General features: G+C 35.2%; 1 protein-coding gene across 1 annotated transcript in view; it reads right to left on the minus strand.

Moving 5' to 3' along the window:
- Positions 1-20181, minus strand: part of LOC145263032 (uncharacterized) — a 376016-nt gene that overhangs the window by 119878 nt on the left and 235957 nt on the right. Inside the window, exons 48-67 of the mRNA XM_080119864.1 lie at positions 19692-19963; positions 18938-19454; positions 17638-17909; positions 16930-17401; positions 15630-15901; positions 14868-15393; positions 13568-13839; positions 12806-13331; positions 11506-11777; positions 10744-11269; positions 9444-9715; positions 8681-9206; positions 7381-7652; positions 6618-7143; positions 5318-5589; positions 4556-5081; positions 3256-3527; positions 2494-3019; positions 1194-1465; positions 432-957 (exon numbers count right to left, since the gene is read on the minus strand). Of these exons, the coding sequence (XP_079975990.1) occupies positions 432-957; positions 1194-1465; positions 2494-3019; positions 3256-3527; positions 4556-5081; positions 5318-5589; positions 6618-7143; positions 7381-7652; positions 8681-9206; positions 9444-9715; positions 10744-11269; positions 11506-11777; positions 12806-13331; positions 13568-13839; positions 14868-15393; positions 15630-15901; positions 16930-17401; positions 17638-17909; positions 18938-19454; positions 19692-19963 (7917 nt within the window). The remainder of the gene's footprint in view (positions 1-431; positions 958-1193; positions 1466-2493; positions 3020-3255; positions 3528-4555; positions 5082-5317; positions 5590-6617; positions 7144-7380; positions 7653-8680; positions 9207-9443; positions 9716-10743; positions 11270-11505; positions 11778-12805; positions 13332-13567; positions 13840-14867; positions 15394-15629; positions 15902-16929; positions 17402-17637; positions 17910-18937; positions 19455-19691; positions 19964-20181) is intronic.

The raw sequence follows: 20181 nt of genomic DNA on the forward strand, positions 1-20181 counted from the left end.
GGAAAAGTGGGAAAACGTGGGTTATGTTTTTGTTTTTGAAGAACATAATTATTTTTGCAAAAAGAAGTAGATAGACAAAAAGCACCGATGTTAGGTGCATTTTATATAAGGAAGCAAATATGTTCAGAGAGCCTGATCTGGTAGCACAGGGAATATTTTAAATAATACTCAATACAATCTGTAAAAGTACAACCCAGATATGACTTCGACACATCCTTACATTGTCATTCAGAAGAACACAATATCATACCAGACTCATTATTTATTAATGTTTAATAGCAAAATTACATGCGAATTTAAACGCTGTGACAAAAGCAGGTGTTTGAACTGAATATATCATGTGGAAAAATATAATATTGAGACGGTCAAAAATAAGAAGTATATGGGAGTAGAAAGCATTTGATGATTTGATTGACAATGGAAATAGATACCTGGTGAAGTATAACTTGTAGACTCCGTGAAAGAAGTTGTAGGAAGCGGTGATGTTGGTGATGTTGGCGATGTTGGCGATGTTGGTGATGTTGACCATGTTGGTGATGTTGACCAGGTTTTCGATGTTTCTGATGTTGGTGATGTTGACCATGTTGGTGATGTTGACCAGGTTTGTGATGTTTCTGATGTTGGTGATGTTGGCCATGTTGGTGATGTTGACCAGGTTTGTGATGTTTCTGATGTTGATGATGTTGGCCATGTTGGTGATGTTGACCATGTTGGTGATGTTGACCATGTTTGTGATGTTGGTGATGTTGACCATGTTTGTGATGTTGGTGATGTTGACCAGGTTGGCCATGTTGGCGATGTTGGTGAAGTTGCACTGGTCTTAGCTTCGAAACAAGCTTTGACAGCTACTTGAGTCTTTGCTGATTTAAATCGATCCTTTTTAGTGAGTGAAATGATAACTCTAACTACATGTTCCCTGCCATTGCCGATAGAAACTTCTTCATCTGCTTTAGCAGTCTGTAAGAATGAAAAGAAATACGTTTCATTAAAATATTGTAGAAAGTAGATTGTATGAGAAATAACCCGAATATATATACAAAGATATTTCTTTATCAACTCAAATTGACACATGATTGGAATGCACAACTGAAATATAAGTTTATTTTACTTGAGAAAAAAAAACTTAAATTGCCAGAAATCTAAGAAATGTTTGTTGAAATACGAAAAGGTTTCTAGATGACAAAAAATAATACCTTGGTGATGTTAGTGTTGTCTGATAGGACAAATACCACTGTGAATTTTTGGACGTTTTCTGTATTGATAAGCTTGACACTTTTTGTAGGAATTGCTTTGTCTCCGAGTGTGATGTTGATTTGTGGCTTGCTATCAGTCTTTGTGGAAGTCCACACGTTACCACCAGGTAATACGTCGGCCGGTTTAAGTCCGTTCTTTGTGCTGGAGGTTTCGATGTTTTCTTTTGGAATATATTCATCTGTCTTCATATCGTTGGCAAGTGGACACAGTTCTATGTAGGAAATAGCAGGATGCATTAGTGCATTCTTTCAACAGTGCAAAATGTTTCAACATGAAAAATATCATGTGTCTGTTTTCAAAGATACTCAATTAAGAAATCTACTTACTTGTTGAAGCTGAAAGCTGAAAGAATAATTTAACTAATTTATTGTAGGAAATTAAAGGAGAAATTGAACTTTACTCAGATATCATCGTAAAGATATGTACATTAATAGTTTTATTTTTTCATTGAATAAGTGCTGTTGAGTATGAAAAACACTTGGCGGCTTCTTTTAAAAAGCAGATAGGGTAAATAGTTACGTCTTCCAAGCAGGTTTTATTGTCTGTCATATTTGTTTGTTGATGTACAGCTTAGCGTCTACGTCCTTTAAGGAATCTTCATGAAAGTTATTCAAAATATCTGCCTTGGTCTAACTTAAAACTGATTTAATTTGAGGATACCAAAATGTGAAGTTCGGCAATGCAGAACATGAATGAGTTGTTCAATGGGAGAGAGAAATTGGTTTCCAACATTAATATTTGGTACATTTTAAGTAAGGAAACCAGTCAGAAAGTGGGGGATAGAAAGAGAAATGGGAAATGGCAAGTAGGAAAAGTGGGAAAACGTGGGTTATGTTTTTGTTTTTGAAGAACATAATTATTTTTGCAAAAAGAAGTAGAAAGACAAAAAGCACCGATGTTAGGTGCATTTTATATAAGGAAGCAAATATGTTCAGACAGCCTGATCTGGTAGCACAGGGAATATTTTAAATAATACTCAATACAATCTGTAAAAGTACAACCCAGATATGACTTCGACACATCCTTACATTGTCATTCAGAAGAACACAATATCATACCAGACTCATTATTTATTAATGTTTAATAGCAAAATTACATGCGAATTTAAACGCTGTGACAAAAGCAGGTGTTTGAACTGAATATATCATGTGGAAAAATATAATTTTGAGACGGTCAAAAATAAGAAGTATATGGGAGTAGAAAGCATTTGATGATTTGATTGACAATGGAAATAGATACCTGGTGAAGTATAACTTGTAGACTCCGTGAAAGAAGTTGTAGGAAGCGGTGATGTTGGTGATGTTGGCGATGTTGGCGATGTTGGTGATGTTGACCATGTTGGTGATGTTGACCAGGTTTTCGATGTTTCTGATGTTGGTGATGTTGACCATGTTGGTGATGTTGACCAGGTTTGTGATGTTTCTGATGTTGGTGATGTTGGCCATGTTGGTGATGTTGACCAGGTTTGTGATGTTTCTGATGTTGATGATGTTGGCCATGTTGGTGATGTTGACCATGTTGGTGATGTTGACCATGTTTGTGATGTTGGTGATGTTGACCATGTTTGTGATGTTGGTGATGTTGACCAGGTTGGCCATGTTGGCGATGTTGGTGAAGTTGCACTGGTCTTAGCTTCGAAACAAGCTTTGACAGCTACTTGAGTCTTTGCTGATTTAAATCGATCCTTTTTAGTGAGTGAAATGATAACTCTAACTACATGTTCCCTGCCATTGCCGATAGAAACTTCTTCATCTGCTTTAGCAGTCTGTAAGAATGAAAAGAAATACGTTTCATTAAAATATTGTAGAAAGTAGATTGTATGAGAAATAACCCGAATATATATACAAAGATATTTCTTTATCAACTCAAATTGACACATGATTGGAATGCACAACTGAAATATAAGTTTATTTTACTTGAGAAAAAAAAACTTAAATTGCCAGAAATCTAAGAAATGTTTGTTGAAATACGAAAAGGTTTCTAGATGACAAAAAATAATACCTTGGTGATGTTAGTGTTGTCTGATAGGACAAATACCACTGTGAATTTTTGGACGTTTTCTGTATTGATAAGCTTGACACTTTTTGTAGGAATTGCTTTGTCTCCGAGTGTGATGTTGATTTGTGGCTTGCTATCAGTCTTTGTGGAAGTCCACACGTTACCACCAGGTAATACGTCGGCCGGTTTAAGTCCGTTCTTTGTGCTGGAGGTTTCGATGTTTTCTTTTGGAATATATTCATCTGTCTTCATATCGTTGGCAAGTGGACACAGTTCTATGTAGGAAATAGCAGGATGCATTAGTGCATTCTTTCAACAGTGCAAAATGTTTCAACATGAAAAATATCATGTGTCTGTTTTCAAAGATACTCAATTAAGAAATCTACTTACTTGTTGAAGCTGAAAGCTGAAAGAATAATTTAACTAATTTATTGTAGGAAATTAAAGGAGAAATTGAACTTTACTCAGATATCATCGTAAAGATATGTACATTAATAGTTTTATTTTTTCATTGAATAAGTGCTGTTGAGTATGAAAAACACTTGGCGGCTTCTTTTAAAAAGCAGATAGCGTAAATTGTTACGTCTTCCAAGCTGGTTTTATTTTCTGTCATATTTGTTTGTTGATGTACAGCTTAGCGTCTACGTCCTTTAAGGAATCTTCATGAAAGTTATTCAAAATATCTGCCTTGGTCTAACTTAAAACTGATTTAATTTGAGGATACCAAAATGTGAAGTTCGGCAATGCAGAACATGAATGAGTTGTTCAATGGGAGAGAGAAATTGGTTTCCAACATTAATATTTGGTACATTTTAAGTAAGGAAACCAGTCAGAAAGTGGGGGATAGAAAGAGAAATGGGAAATGGCAAGTAGGAAAAGTGGGAAAACGTGGGTTATGTTTTTGTTTTTGAAGAACATAATTATTTTTGCAAAAAGAAGTAGATAGACAAAAAGCACCGATGTTAGGTGCATTTTATATAAGGAAGCAAATATGTTCAGAGAGCCTGATCTGGTAGCACAGGGAATATTTTAAATAATACTCAATACAATCTGTAAAAGTACAACCCAGATATGACTTCGACACATCCTTACATTGTCATTCAGAAGAACACAATATCATACCAGACTCATTATTTATTAATGTTTAATAGCAAAATTACATGCGAATTTAAACGCTGTGACAAAAGCAGGTGTTTGAACTGAATATATCATGTGGAAAAATATAATATTGAGACGGTCAAAAATAAGAAGTATATGGGAGTAGAAAGCATTTGATGATTTGATTGACAATGGAAATAGATACCTGGTGAAGTATAACTTGTAGACTCCGTGAAAGAAGTTGTAGGAAGCGGTGATGTTGGTGATGTTGGCGATGTTGGCGATGTTGGTGATGTTGACCATGTTGGTGATGTTGACCAGGTTTTCGATGTTTCTGATGTTGGTGATGTTGACCATGTTGGTGATGTTGACCAGGTTTGTGATGTTTCTGATGTTGGTGATGTTGGCCATGTTGGTGATGTTGACCAGGTTTGTGATGTTTCTGATGTTGATGATGTTGGCCATGTTGGTGATGTTGACCATGTTGGTGATGTTGACCATGTTTGTGATGTTGGTGATGTTGACCATGTTTGTGATGTTGGTGATGTTGACCAGGTTGGCCATGTTGGCGATGTTGGTGAAGTTGCACTGGTCTTAGCTTCGAAACAAGCTTTGACAGCTACTTGAGTCTTTGCTGATTTAAATCGATCCTTTTTAGTGAGTGAAATGATAACTCTAACTACATGTTCCCTGCCATTGCCGATAGAAACTTCTTCATCTGCTTTAGCAGTCTGTAAGAATGAAAAGAAATACGTTTCATTAAAATATTGTAGAAAGTAGATTGTATGAGAAATAACCCGAATATATATACAAAGATATTTCTTTATCAACTCAAATTGACACATGATTGGAATGCACAACTGAAATATAAGTTTATTTTACTTGAGAAAAAAAAACTTAAATTGCCAGAAATCTAAGAAATGTTTGTTGAAATACGAAAAGGTTTCTAGATGACAAAAAATAATACCTTGGTGATGTTAGTGTTGTCTGATAGGACAAATACCACTGTGAATTTTTGGACGTTTTCTGTATTGATAAGCTTGACACTTTTTGTAGGAATTGCTTTGTCTCCGAGTGTGATGTTGATTTGTGGCTTGCTATCAGTCTTTGTGGAAGTCCACACGTTACCACCAGGTAATACGTCGGCCGGTTTAAGTCCGTTCTTTGTGCTGGAGGTTTCGATGTTTTCTTTTGGAATATATTCATCTGTCTTCATATCGTTGGCAAGTGGACACAGTTCTATGTAGGAAATAGCAGGATGCATTAGTGCATTCTTTCAACAGTGCAAAATGTTTCAACATGAAAAATATCATGTGTCTGTTTTCAAAGATACTCAATTAAGAAATCTACTTACTTGTTGAAGCTGAAAGCTGAAAGAATAATTTAACTAATTTATTGTAGGAAATTAAAGGAGAAATTGAACTTTACTCAGATATCATCGTAAAGATATGTACATTAATAGTTTTATTTTTTCATTGAATAAGTGCTGTTGAGTATGAAAAACACTTGGCGGCTTCTTTTAAAAAGCAGATAGCGTAAATTGTTACGTCTTCCAAGCTGGTTTTATTTTCTGTCATATTTGTTTGTTGATGTACAGCTTAGCGTCTACGTCCTTTAAGGAATCTTCATGAAAGTTATTCAAAATATCTGCCTTGGTCTAACTTAAAACTGATTTAATTTGAGGATACCAAAATGTGAAGTTCGGCAATGCAGAACATGAATGAGTTGTTCAATGGGAGAGAGAAATTGGTTTCCAACATTAATATTTGGTACATTTTAAGTAAGGAAACCAGTCAGAAAGTGGGGGATAGAAAGAGAAATGGGAAATGGCAAGTAGGAAAAGTGGGAAAACGTGGGTTATGTTTTTGTTTTTGAAGAACATAATTATTTTTGCAAAAAGAAGTAGATAGACAAAAAGCACCGATGTTAGGTGCATTTTATATAAGGAAGCAAATATGTTCAGAGAGCCTGATCTGGTAGCACAGGGAATATTTTAAATAATACTCAATACAATCTGTAAAAGTACAACCCAGATATGACTTCGACACATCCTTACATTGTCATTCAGAAGAACACAATATCATAACAGACTCATAATTTATGAATGTTTATTAGCAAAATTACATGCGAATTTAAACGCTGTGACAAAAGCAGGTGTTTGAAATGAATATATCATGTGGAAAAATATAATTTGGAGACGGTCAAAAATAAGAAGTATATGGGAGTAGAAAGCATTTGATGATTTGATTGACAATGGAAATAGATACCTGGTGAAGTATAACTTGTAGACTCCGTGAAAGAAGTTGTAGGAAGCGGTGATGTTGGTGATGTTGGTGATGTTGGCGATGTTGGTGATGTTGACCATGTTGGTGATGTTGACCAGGTTTGCGATGTTTCTGATGTTGGTGATGTTGACCATGTTGGTGATGTTGACCAGGTTTGTGATGTTTCTGATGTTGGTGATGTTGGCCATGTTGGTGATGTTGACCAGGTTTGTGATGTTTCTGATGTTGATGATGTTGGCCATGTTGGTGATGTTGACCATGTTGGTGATGTTGACCAGGTTTGTGATGTTGGTGATGTTGACCATGTTTGTGATGTTGGTGATGTTGACCAGGTTGGCCATGTTGGCGATGTTGGTGAAGTTGCACTGGTCTTAGCTTCGAAACAAGCTTTGACAGCTACTTGAGTCTTTGCTGATTTAAATCGATCCTTTTTAGTGAGTGAAATGATAACTCTAACTACATGTTCCCTGCCATTGCCGATAGAAACTTCTTCATCTTCTTTAGCAGTCTGTAAGAATGAAAAGAAATACGTTTCATTAAAATATTGTAGAAAGTAGATTGTATGAGAAATAACCCGAATATATATACAAAGATATTTCTTTATCAACTCAAATTGACACATGATTGGAATGCACAACTGAAATATAAGTTTATTTTACTTAAAAAAAAAAAAACTTAAATTGCCAGAAATCTAAGAAATGTTTGTTGAAATACGAAAAGGTTTCTAGATGACAAAAAATAATACCTTGGTGATGTTAGTGTTGTCTGATAGGACAAATACCACTGTGAATTTTTGGACGTTTTCTGTATTGATAAGCTTGACACTTTTTGTAGGAATTGCTTTGTCTCCGAGTGTGATGTTGATTTGTGGCTTGCTATCAGTCTTTGTGGAAGTCCACACGTTACCACCAGGTAATACGTCGGCCGGTTTAAGTCCGTTCTTTGTGCTGGAGGTTTCGATGTTTTCTTTTGGAATATATTCATCTGTCTTCATATCGTTGGCAAGTGGACACAGTTCTATGTAGGAAATAGCAGGATGCATTAGTGCATTCTTTCAACAGTGCAAAATGTTTCAACATGAAAAATATCATGTGTCTGTTTTCAAAGATACTCAATTAAGAAATCTACTTACTTGTTGAAGCTGAAAGCTGAAAGAATAATTTAACTAATTTATTGTAGGAAATTAAAGGAGAAATTGAACTTTACTCAGATATCATCGTAAAGATATGTACATTAATAGTTTTATTTTTTCATTGAATAAGTGCTGTTGAGTATGAAAAACACTTGGCGGCTTCTTTTAAAAAGCAGATAGCGTAAATTGTTACGTCTTCCAAGCTGGTTTTATTTTCTGTCATATTTGTTTGTTGATGTACAGCTTAGCGTCTACGTCCTTTAAGGAATCTTCATGAAAGTTATTCAAAATATCTGCCTTGGTCTAACTTAAAACTGATTTAATTTGAGGATACCAAAATGTGAAGTTCGGCAATGCAGAACATGAATGAGTTGTTCAATGGGAGAGAGAAATTGGTTTCCAACATTAATATTTGGTACATTTTAAGTAAGGAAACCAGTCAGAAAGTGGGGGATAGAAAGAGAAATGGGAAATGGCAAGTAGGAAAAGTGGGAAAACGTGGGTTATGTTTTTGTTTTTGAAGAACATAATTATTTTTGCAAAAAGAAGTAGAAAGACAAAAAGCACCGATGTTAGGTGCATTTTATATAAGGAAGCAAATATGTTCAGACAGCCTGATCTGGTAGCACAGGAAATATTTTAAATAATACTCAATACAATCTGTAAAAGTACAACCCAGATATGACTTCGACACATCCTTACATTGTCATTCAGAAGAACAAAATATCATAACAGACTCATTATTTATTAATGTTTAATAGCAAAATTACATGCGAATTTAAACGCTGTGACAAAAGCAGGTGTTTGAACTGAATATATCATGTGGAAAAATATAATTTGGAGACGGTCAAAAATAAGAAGTATATGTGAGTAGAAAGCATTTGATGATTTGATTGACAATGGAAATAGATACCTGGTGAAGTATAACTTGTAGACTCCGTGAAAGAAGTTGTAGGAAGCGGTGATGTTGGTGATGTTGGTGATGTTGGCGATGTTGGTGATGTTGACCATGTTGGTGATGTTGACCAGGTTTGCGATGTTTCTGATGTTGGTGATGTTGACCATGTTGGTGATGTTGACCAGGTTTGTGATGTTTCTGATGTTGGTGATGTTGGCCATGTTGGTGATGTTGACCAGGTTTGTGATGTTTCTGATGTTGATGATGTTGGCCATGTTGGTGATGTTGACCATGTTGGTGATGTTGACCAGGTTTGTGATGTTGGTGATGTTGACCATGTTTGTGATGTTGGTGATGTTGACCAGGTTGGCCATGTTGGCGATGTTGGTGAAGTTGCACTGGTCTTAGCTTCGAAACAAGCTTTGACAGCTACTTGAGTCTTTGCTGATTTAAATCGATCCTTTTTAGTGAGTGAAATGATAACTCTAACTACATGTTCCCTGCCATTGCCGATAGAAACTTCTTCATCTTCTTTAGCAGTCTGTAAGAATGAAAAGAAATACGTTTCATTAAAATATTGTAGAAAGTAGATTGTATGAGAAATAACCCGAATATATATACAAAGATATTTCTTTATCAACTCAAATTGACACATGATTGGAATGCACAACTGAAATATAAGTTTATTTTACTTAAAAAAAAAAAAACTTAAATTGCCAGAAATCTAAGAAATGTTTGTTGAAATACGAAAAGGTTTCTAGATGACAAAAAATAATACCTTGGTGATGTTAGTGTTGTCTGATAGGACAAATACCACTGTGAATTTTTGGACGTTTTCTGTATTGATAAGCTTGACACTTTTTGTAGGAATTGCTTTGTCTCCGAGTGTGATGTTGATTTGTGGCTTGCTATCAGTCTTTGTGGAAGTCCACACGTTACCACCAGGTAATACGTCGGCCGGTTTAAGTCCGTTCTTTGTGCTGGAGGTTTCGATGTTTTCTTTTGGAATATATTCATCTGTCTTCATATCGTTGGCAAGTGGACACAGTTCTATGTAGGAAATAGCAGGATGCATTAGTGCATTCTTTCAACAGTGCAAAATGTTTCAACATGAAAAATATCATGTGTCTGTTTTCAAAGATACTCAATTAAGAAATCTACTTACTTGTTGAAGCTGAAAGCTGAAAGAATAATTTAACTAATTTATTGTAGGAAATTAAAGGAGAAATTGAACTTTACTCAGATATCATCGTAAAGATATGTACATTAATAGTTTTATTTTTTCATTGAATAAGTGCTGTTGAGTATGAAAAACACTTGGCGGCTTCTTTTAAAAAGCAGATAGCGTAAATTGTTACGTCTTCCAAGCTGGTTTTATTTTCTGTCATATTTGTTTGTTGATGTACAGCTTAGCGTCTACGTCCTTTAAGGAATCTTCATGAAAGTTATTCAAAATATCTGCCTTGGTCTAACTTAAAACTGATTTAATTTGAGGATACCAAAATGTGAAGTTCGGCAATGCAGAACATGAATGAGTTGTTCAATGGGAGAGAGAAATTGGTTTCCAACATTAATATTTGGTACATTTTAAGTAAGGAAACCAGTCAGAAAGTGGGGGATAGAAAGAGAAATGGGAAATGGCAAGTAGGAAAAGTGGGAAAACGTGGGTTATGTTTTTGTTTTTGAAGAACATAATTATTTTTGCAAAAAGAAGTAGAAAGACAAAAAGCACCGATGTTAGGTGCATTTTATATAAGGAAGCAAATATGTTCAGACAGCCTGATCTGGTAGCACAGGAAATATTTTAAATAATACTCAATACAATCTGTAAAAGTACAACCCAGATATGACTTCGACACATCCTTACATTGTCATTCAGAAGAACAAAATATCATAACAGACTCATTATTTATTAATGTTTAATAGCAAAATTACATGCGAATTTAAACGCTGTGACAAAAGCAGGTGTTTGAACTGAATATATCATGTGGAAAAATATAATTTGGAGACGGTCAAAAATAAGAAGTATATGTGAGTAGAAAGTATTGGATGATTTGATTGACAATGGAAATAGATACCTGGTGAAGTATAACTTGTAGACTCCGTGAAAGAAGTTGTAGGAAGCGGTGATGTTGGTGATGTTGGTGATGTTGGCGATGTTGGTGATGTTGACCATGTTGGTGATGTTGACCAGGTTTGCGATGTTTCTGATGTTGGTGATGTTGACCATGTTGGTGATGTTGACCAGGTTTGTGATGTTTCTGATGTTGGTGATGTTGGCCATGTTGGTGATGTTGACCAGGTTTGTGATGTTTCTGATGTTGATGATGTTGGCCATGTTGGTGATGTTGACCATGTTGGTGATGTTGACCAGGTTTGTGATGTTGGTGATGTTGACCATGTTTGTGATGTTGGTGATGTTGACCAGGTTGGCCATGTTGGCGATGTTGGTGAAGTTGCACTGGTCTTTGCTTCGAAACAAGCTTTGACAGCTACTTGAGTCTTTGCTGATTTAAATCGATCCTTTTTAGTGAGTGAAATGATAACTCTAACTACATGTTCCCTGCCATTGCCGATAGAAACTTCTTCATCTGCTTTAGCAGTCTGTAAGAATGAAAAGAAATACGTTTCATTAAAATATTGTAGAAAGTAGATTGTATGAGAAATAACCCGAATATATATACAAAGATATTTCTTTATCAACTCAAATTGACACATGATTGGAATGCACAACTGAAATATAAGTTTATTTTACTTGAGAAAAAAAAACTTAAATTGCCAGAAATCTAAGAAATGTTTGTTGAAATACGAAAAGGTTTCTAGATGACAAAAAATAATACCTTGGTGATGTTAGTGTTGTCTGATAGGACAAATACCACTGTGAATTTTTGGACGTTTTCTGTATTGATAAGCTTGACACTTTTTGTAGGAATTGCTTTGTCTCCGAGTGTGATGTTGATTTGTGGCTTGCTATCAGTCTTTGTGGAAGTCCACACGTTACCACCAGGTAATACGTCGGCCGGTTTAAGTCCGTTCTTTGTGCTGGAGGTTTCGATGTTTTCTTTTGGAATATATTCATCTGTCTTCATATCGTTGGCAAGTGGACACAGTTCTATGTAGGAAATAGCAGGATGCATTAGTGCATTCTTTCAACAGTGCAAAATGTTTCAACATGAAAAATATCATGTGTCTGTTTTCAAAGATACTCAATTAAGAAATCTACTTACTTGTTGAAGCTGAAAGCTGAAAGAATAATTTAACTAATTTATTGTAGGAAATTAAAGGAGAAATTGAACTTTACTCAGATATCATCGTAAAGATATGTACATTAATAGTTTTATTTTTTCATTGAATAAGTGCTGTTGAGTATGAAAAACACTTGGCGGCTTCTTTTAAAAAGCAGATAGGGTAAATTGTTACGTCTTCCAAGCTGGTTTTATTGTCTGTCATATTTGTTTGTTGATGTACAGCTTAGCGTCTACGTCCTTTAAGGAATCTTCATGAAAGTTATTCAAAATATCTGCCTTGGTCTAACTTAAAACTGATTTAATTTGAGGATACCAAAATGTGAAGTTCGGCAATGCAGAACATGAATGAGTTGTTCAATGGGAGAGAGAAATTGGTTTCCAACATTAATATTTGGTACATTTTAAGTAAGGAAACAAGTCAGAAAGTGGGGGATAGAAAGAGAAATGGGAAATGGCAAGTAGGAAAAGTGGGAAAACGTGGGTTATGTTTTTGTTTTTGAAGAACATAATTATTTTTGCAAAAAGAAGTAGAAAGACAAAAAGCACCGATGTTAGGTGCATTTTATATAAGGAAGCAAATATGTTCAGACAGCCTGATCTGGTAGCACAGGGAATATTTTAAATAATACTCAATACAATCTGTAAAAGTACAACCCAGATATGACTTCGACACATCCTTACATTGTCATTCAGAAGAACACAATATCATACCAGACTCATTATTTATTAATGTTTAATAGCAAAATTACATGCGAATTTAAACGCTGTGACAAAAGCAGGTGTTTGAAATGAATATATCATGTGGAAAAATATAATTTGGAGACGGTCAAAAATAAGAAGTATATGGGAGTAGAAAGCATTTGATGATTTGATTGACAATGGAAATAGATACCTGGTGAAGTATAACTTGTAGACTCCGTGAAAGAAGTTGTAGGAAGCGGTGATGTTGGTGATGTTGGCGATGTTGGCGATGTTGGTGATGTTGACCATGTTGGTGATGTTGACCAGGTTTGCGATGTTTCTGATGTTGGTGATGTTGACCATGTTGGTGATGTTGACCAGGTTTGTGATGTTTCTGATGTTGGTGATGTTGGCCATGTTGGTGATGTTGACCAGGTTTGTGATGTTTCTGATGTTGATGATGTTGGCCATGTTGGTGATGTTGACCATGTTGGTGATGTTGACCAGGTTTGTGATGTTGGTGATGTTGACCATGTTTGTGATGTTGGTGATGTTGACCAGGTTGGCGATGTTGGCGATGTTGGTGAAGTTGCACTGGTCTTTGCTTCGAAACAAGCTTTGACAGCTACTTGAGTCTTTGCTGATTTAAATCGATCCTTTTTAGTGAGTGAAATGATAACTCTAACTACATGTTCCCTGCCATTGCCGATAGAAACTTCTTCATCTGCTTTAGCAGTCTGTAAGAATGAAAAGAAATACGTTTCATTAAAATATTGTAGAAAGTAGATTGTATGAGAAATAACCCGAATATATATACAAAGATATTTCTTTATCAACTCAAATTGACACATGATTGGAATGCACAACTGAAATATAAGTTTATTTTACTTGAGAAAAAAAAACTTAAATTGCCAGAAATCTAAGAAATGTTTGTTGAAATACGAAAAGGTTTCTAGATGACAAAAAGTAATACCTTTGTGATGTTAGTGTTGTCTGATAGGACAAATACCACTGTGAATTTTTGGACGTTTTCTGTATTGATAAGCTTGACACTTTTTGTAGGAATTGCTTTGTCTCCGAGTGTGATGTTGATTTGTGGCTTGCTATCAGTCTTTGTGGAAGTCCACACGTTACCACCAGGTAATACGTCGGCCGGTTTAAGTCCGTTCTTTGTGCTGGAGGTTTCGATGTTTTCTTTTGGAATATATTCATCTGTCTTCATATCGTTGGCAAGTGGACACAGTTCTATGTAGGAAATAGCAGGATGCATTAGTGCATTCTTTCAACAGTGCAAAATGTTTCAACATGAAAAATATCATGTGTCTGTTTTCAAAGATACTCAATTAAGAAATCTACTTACTTGTTGAAGCTGAAAGCTGAAAGAATAATTTAACTAATTTATTGTAGGAAATTAAAGGAGAAATTGAACTTTACTCAGATATCATCGTAAAGATATGTACATTAATAGTTTTATTTTTTCATTGAATAAGTGCTGTTGAGTATGAAAAACACTTGGCGGCTTCTTTTAAAAAGCAGATAGGGTAAATTGTTACGTCTTCCAAGCTGGTTTTATTTTCTGTCATATTTGTTTGTTGATGTACAGCTTAGCGTCTACGTCCTTTAAGGAATCTTCATGAAAGTTATTCAAAATATCTGCCTTGGTCTAACTTAAAACTGATTTAATTTGAGGATACCAAAATGTGAAGTTCGGCAATGCAGAACATGAATGAGTTGTTCAATGGGAGAGAGAAATTGGTTTCCAACATTAATATTTGGTACATTTTAAGTAAGGAAACAAGTCAGAAAGTGGGGGATAGAAAGAGAAATGGGAAATGGCAAGTAGGAAAAGTGGGAAAACGTGGGTTATGTTTTTGTTTTTGAAGAACATAATTATTTTTGCAAAAAGAAGTAGAAAGACAAAAAGCACCGATGTTAGGTGCATTTTATATAAGGAAGCAAATATGTTCAGACAGCCTGATCTGGTAGCACAGGGAATATTTTAAATAATACTCAATACAATCTGTAAAAGTACAACCCAGATATGACTTCGACACATCCTTACATTGTCATTCAGAAGAACACAATATCATACCAGACTCATTATTTATTAATGTTTAATAGCAAAATTACATGCGAATTTAAACGCTGTGACAAAAGCAGGTGTTTGAAATGAATATATCATGTGGAAAAATATAATTTGGAGACGGTCAAAAATAAGAAGTATATGGGAGTAGAAAGCATTTGATGATTTGATTGACAATGGAAATAGATACCTGGTGAAGTATAACTTGTAGACTCCGTGAAAGAAGTTGTAGGAAGCGGTGATGTTGGTGATGTTGGCGATGTTGGCGATGTTGGTGATGTTGACCATGTTGGTGATGTTGACCAGGTTTGCGATGTTTCTGATGTTGGTGATGTTGACCATGTTGGTGATGTTGACCAGGTTTGTGATGTTTCTGATGTTGGTGATGTTGGCCATGTTGGTGATGTTGACCAGGTTTGTGATGTTTCTGATGTTGATGATGTTGGCCATGTTGGTGATGTTGACCATGTTGGTGATGTTGACCAGGTTTGTGATGTTGGTGATGTTGACCATGTTTGTGATGTTGGTGATGTTGACCAGGTTGGCGATGTTGGCGATGTTGGTGAAGTTGCACTGGTCTTAGCTTCGAAACAAGCTTTGACAGCTACTTGAGTCTTTGCTGATTTAAATCGATCCTTTTTAGTGAGTGAAATGATAACTCTAACTACATGTTCCCTGCCATTGCCGATAGAAACTTCTTCATCTGCTTTAGCAGTCTGTAAGAATGAAAAGAAATACGTTTCATTAAAATATTGTAGAAAGTAGATTGTATGAGAAATAACCCGAATATATATACAAAGATATTTCTTTATCAACTCAAATTGACACATGATTGGAATGCACAACTGAAATATAAGTTTATTTTACTTGAGAAAAAAAAACTTAAATTGCCAGAAATCTAAGAAATGTTTGTTGAAATACGAAAAGGTTTCTAGATGACAAAAAATAATACCTTGGTGATGTTAGTGTTGTCTGATAGGACAAATACCACTGTGAATTTTTGGACGTTTTCTGTATTGATAAGCTTGACACTTTTTGTAGGAATTGCTTTGTCTCCGAGTGTGATGTTGATTTGTGGCTTGCTATCAGTCTTTGTGGAAGTCCACACGTTACCACCAGGTAATACGTCGGCCGGTTTAAGTCCGTTCTTTGTGCTGGAGGTTTCGATGTTTTCTTTTGGAATATATTCATCTGTCTTCATATCGTTGGCAAGTGGACACAGTTCTATGTAGGAAATAGCAGGATGCATTAGTGCATTCTTTCAACAGTGCAAAATGTTTCAACATGAAAAATATCATGTGTCTGTTTTCAAAGATACTCAATTAAGAAATCTACTTACTTGTTGAAGCTGAAAGCTGAAAGAATAATTTAACTAATTTATTGTAGGAAATTAAAGGAGAAATTGAACTTTACTCAGATATCATCGTAAAGATATGTACATTAATAGTTTTATTTTTTCATTGAATAAGTGCTGTTGAGTATGAAAAACACTTGGCGGCTTCTTTTAAAAAGCAGATAGCGTAAATTGTTACGTCTTCCAAGCTGGTTTTATTTTCTGTCATATTTGTTTGTTGATGTACAGCTTAGCGTCTACGTCCTTTAAGGAATCTTCATGAAAGTTATTCAAAATATCTGCCTTGGTCTAACTTAAAACTGATTTAATTTGAGGATACCAAAATGTGAAGTTCGGCAATGCAGAACATGAATGAGTTGTTCAATGGGAGCGAGAAATTGGTTTCCAACATTAATATTTGGTACATTTTAAGTAAGGAAACCAGTCAGAAAGTGGGGGATAGAAAGAGAAATGGGAAATGGCAAGTAGGAAAAGTGGGAAAACGTGGGTTATGTTTTTGTTTTTGAAGACCATAATTATTTTTGCAAAAAGAAGTAGATAGACAAAAAGCACCGATGTTAGGTGCATTTTATATAAGGAAGCAAATATGTTCAGAGAGCCTGATCTGGTAGCACAGGGAATATTTTAAATAATACTCAATACAATCTGTAAAAGTACAACCCAGATATGACTTCGACACATCCTTACATTGTCATTCAGAAGAACACAATATCATAACAGACTCATTATTTATGAATGTTTATTAGCAAAATTACATGCGAATTTAAACGCTGTGACAAAAGCAGGTGTTTGAACTGAATATATCATGTGGAAAAATATAATTTGGAGACGGTCAAAAATAAGAAGTATATGGGAGTAGAAAGCATTTGATGATTTGATTGACAATGGAAATAGATACCTGGTGAAGTATAACTTGTAGACTCCGTGAAAGAAGTTGTAGGAAGCGGTGATGTTGGTGATGTTGGTGATGTTGGCGATGTTGCTGATGTTGACCATGTTGGTGATGTTGACCAGGTTTGCGATGTTTCTGATGTTGGTGATGTTGACCATGTTGGTGATGTTGACCAGGTTTGTGATGTTTCTGATGTTGGTGATGTTGGCCATGTTGGTGATGTTGACCAGGTTTGTGATGTTTCTGATGTTGATGATGTTGGCCATGTTGGTGATGTTGACCATGTTTGTGATGTTGACCAGGTTTGTGATGTTGGTGATGTTGGTGAAGTTGCACTGGTCTTAGCTTCGAAACAAGCTTTGACAGCTACTTGAGTCTTTGCTGATTTAAATCGATCCTTTTTAGTGAGTGAAATGATAATTCTAACTACATGTTCCCTGCCATTGCCGATAGAAACTTCTTCATCTGCTTTAGCAGTCTGTAAGAATGAAAAGAAATACGTTTCATTAAAATATTGTAGAAAGTAGATTGTATGAGAAATAACCCGAATATATATACAAAGATATTTCTTTATCAACTCAAATTGACACATGATTGGAATGCACAACTGAAATATAAGTTTATTTTACTTGAGAAAAAATAACTTAAATTGCCAGAAATCTAAGAAATGTGTGTTGAAATACGAAAAGGTTTCTAGATGACAAAAAATAATACCTTGGTGATGTTAGTGTTGTCTGATAGGACAAATACCACTGTGAATTTTTGGACGTTTTCTGTATTGATAAGCTTGACACTTTTTGTAGGAATTGCTTTGTCTCCGAGTGTGATGTTGATTTGTGGCTTGCTATCAGTCTTTGTGGAAGTCCACACGTTACCACCAGGTAATACGTCGGCCGGTTTAAGTCCGTTCTTTGTGCTGGAGGTTTCGATGTTTTCTTTTGGAATATATTCATCTGTCTTCATATCGTTGGCAAGTGGACACAGTTCTATGTAGGAAATAGCAGGATGCATTAGTGCATTCTTTCAACAGTGCAAAATGTTTCAACATGAAAAATATCATGTGTCTGTTTTCAAAGATACTCAATTAAGAAATCTACTTACTTGTTGAAGCTGAAAGCTGAAAGAATAATTTAACTAATTTATTGTAGGAAATTAAAGGAGAAATTGAACTTTACTCAGATATCATCGTAAAGATATGTACATTAATAGTTTTATTTTTTCATTGAATAAGTGCTGTTGAGTATGAAAAACACTTGGCGGCTTCTTCTAAAAAGCAGATAGCGTAAATTGTTACGTCTTCCAAGCTGGTTTTATTTTCTGTCATATTTGTTTGTTGATGTACAGCTTAGCGTCTACGTCCTTTAAGGAATCTTCATGAAAGTTATTCAAAATATCTGCCTTGGTCTAACTTAAAACTGATTTAATTTGAGGATACCAAAATGTGAAGTTCGGCAATGCAGAACATGAATGAGTTGTTCAATGGGAGAGAGAAATTGGTTTCCAACATTAATATTTGGTACATTTTAAGTAAGGAAACCAGTCAGAAAGTGGGGGATAGAAAGAGAAATGGGAAATGGCAAGTAGGAAAAGTGGGAAAACGTGGGTTATGTTTTTGTTTTTGAAGAACATAATTATTTTTGCAAAAAGAAGTAGATAGACAAAAAGCACCGATGTTAGGTGCATTTTATATAAGGAAGCAAATATGTTCAGAGAGCCTGATCTGGTAGCACAGGGAATATTTTAAATAATACTCAATACAATCTGTAAAAGTACAACCCAGATATGACTTCGACACATCCTTACATTGTCATTCAGAAGAACACAATATCATAACAGACTCATTATTTATGAATGTTTATTAGCAAAATTACATGCGAATTTAAACGCTGTGACAAAAGCAGGTGTTTGAACTGAATATATCATGTGGAAAAATATAATTTGGAGACGGTCAAAAATAAGAAGTATATGGGAGTAGAAAGCATTTGATGATTTGATTGACAATGGAAATAGATACCTGGTGAAGTATAACTTGTAGACTCCGTGAAAGAAGTTGTAGGAAGCGGTGATGTTGGTGATGTTGGCGATGTTGGTGATGTTGACCATGTTGGTGATGTTGACCAGGTTTGCGATGTTTCTGATGTTGGTGATGTTGACCATGTTGGTGATGTTGACCAGGTTTGTGATGTTTCTGATGTTGGTGATGTTGGCCATGTTGGTGATGTTGACCAGGTTTGTGATGTTTCTGATGTTGATGATGTTGGCCATGTTGGTGATGTTGACCATGTTGGTGATGTTGACCAGGTTTGTGATGTTGGTGATGTTGACCATGTTTGTGATGTTGGTGATGTTGACCAGGTTGGCCATGTTGGCGATGTTGGTGAAGTTGCACTGGTCTTAGCTTCGAAACAAGCTTTGACAGCTACTTGAGTCTTTGCTGATTTAAATCGATCCTTTTTAGTGAGTGAAATGATAACTCTAACTACATGTTCCCTGCCATTGCCGATAGAAACTTCTTCATCTGCTTTAGCAGTCTGTAAGAATGAAAAGAAATACGTTTCATTAAAATATTGTAGAAAGTAGATTGTATGAGAAATAACCCGAATATATATACAAAGATATTTCTTTATCAACTCAAATTGACACATGATTGGAATGCACAACTGAAATATAAGTTTATTTTACTTGAGAAAAAATAACTTAAATTGCCAGAAATCTAAGAAATGTTTATTGAAATACGAAAAGGTTTCTAGATGACAAAAAAATAATACCTTGGTGATGTTAGTGTTGTCTGATAGGACAAATACCACTGTGAATTTTTGGACGTTTTCTGTATTGATAAGCTTGACACTTTTTGTAGGAATTGCTTTGTCTCCGAGTGTGATGTTGATTTGTGGCTTGCTATCAGTCTTTGTGGAAGTCCACACGTTACCACCAGGTAATACGTCGGCCGGTTTAAGTCCGTTCTTTGTGCTGGAGGTTTCGATGTTTTCTTTTGGAATATATTCATCTGTCTTCATATCGTTGGCAAGTGGACACAGTTCTATGTAGGAAATAGCAGGATGCATTAGTGCATTCTTTCAACAGTGCAAAATGTTTCAACATGAAAAATATCATGTGTCTGTTTTCAAAGATACTCAATTAAGAAATCTACTTACTTGTTGAAGCTGAAAGCTGAAAGAATAATTTAACTAATTTATTGTAGGAAATTAAAGGAGAAATTGAACTTTACTCAGATATCATCGTAAAGATATGTACATT

This window comes from Euprymna scolopes, chromosome 38 (assembly GCF_053919585.1).
Source record: "Euprymna scolopes isolate OS-2025 chromosome 38, ASM5391958v1, whole genome shotgun sequence".
Lineage (NCBI taxonomy): Eukaryota > Metazoa > Mollusca > Cephalopoda > Sepiida > Sepiolidae > Euprymna > Euprymna scolopes.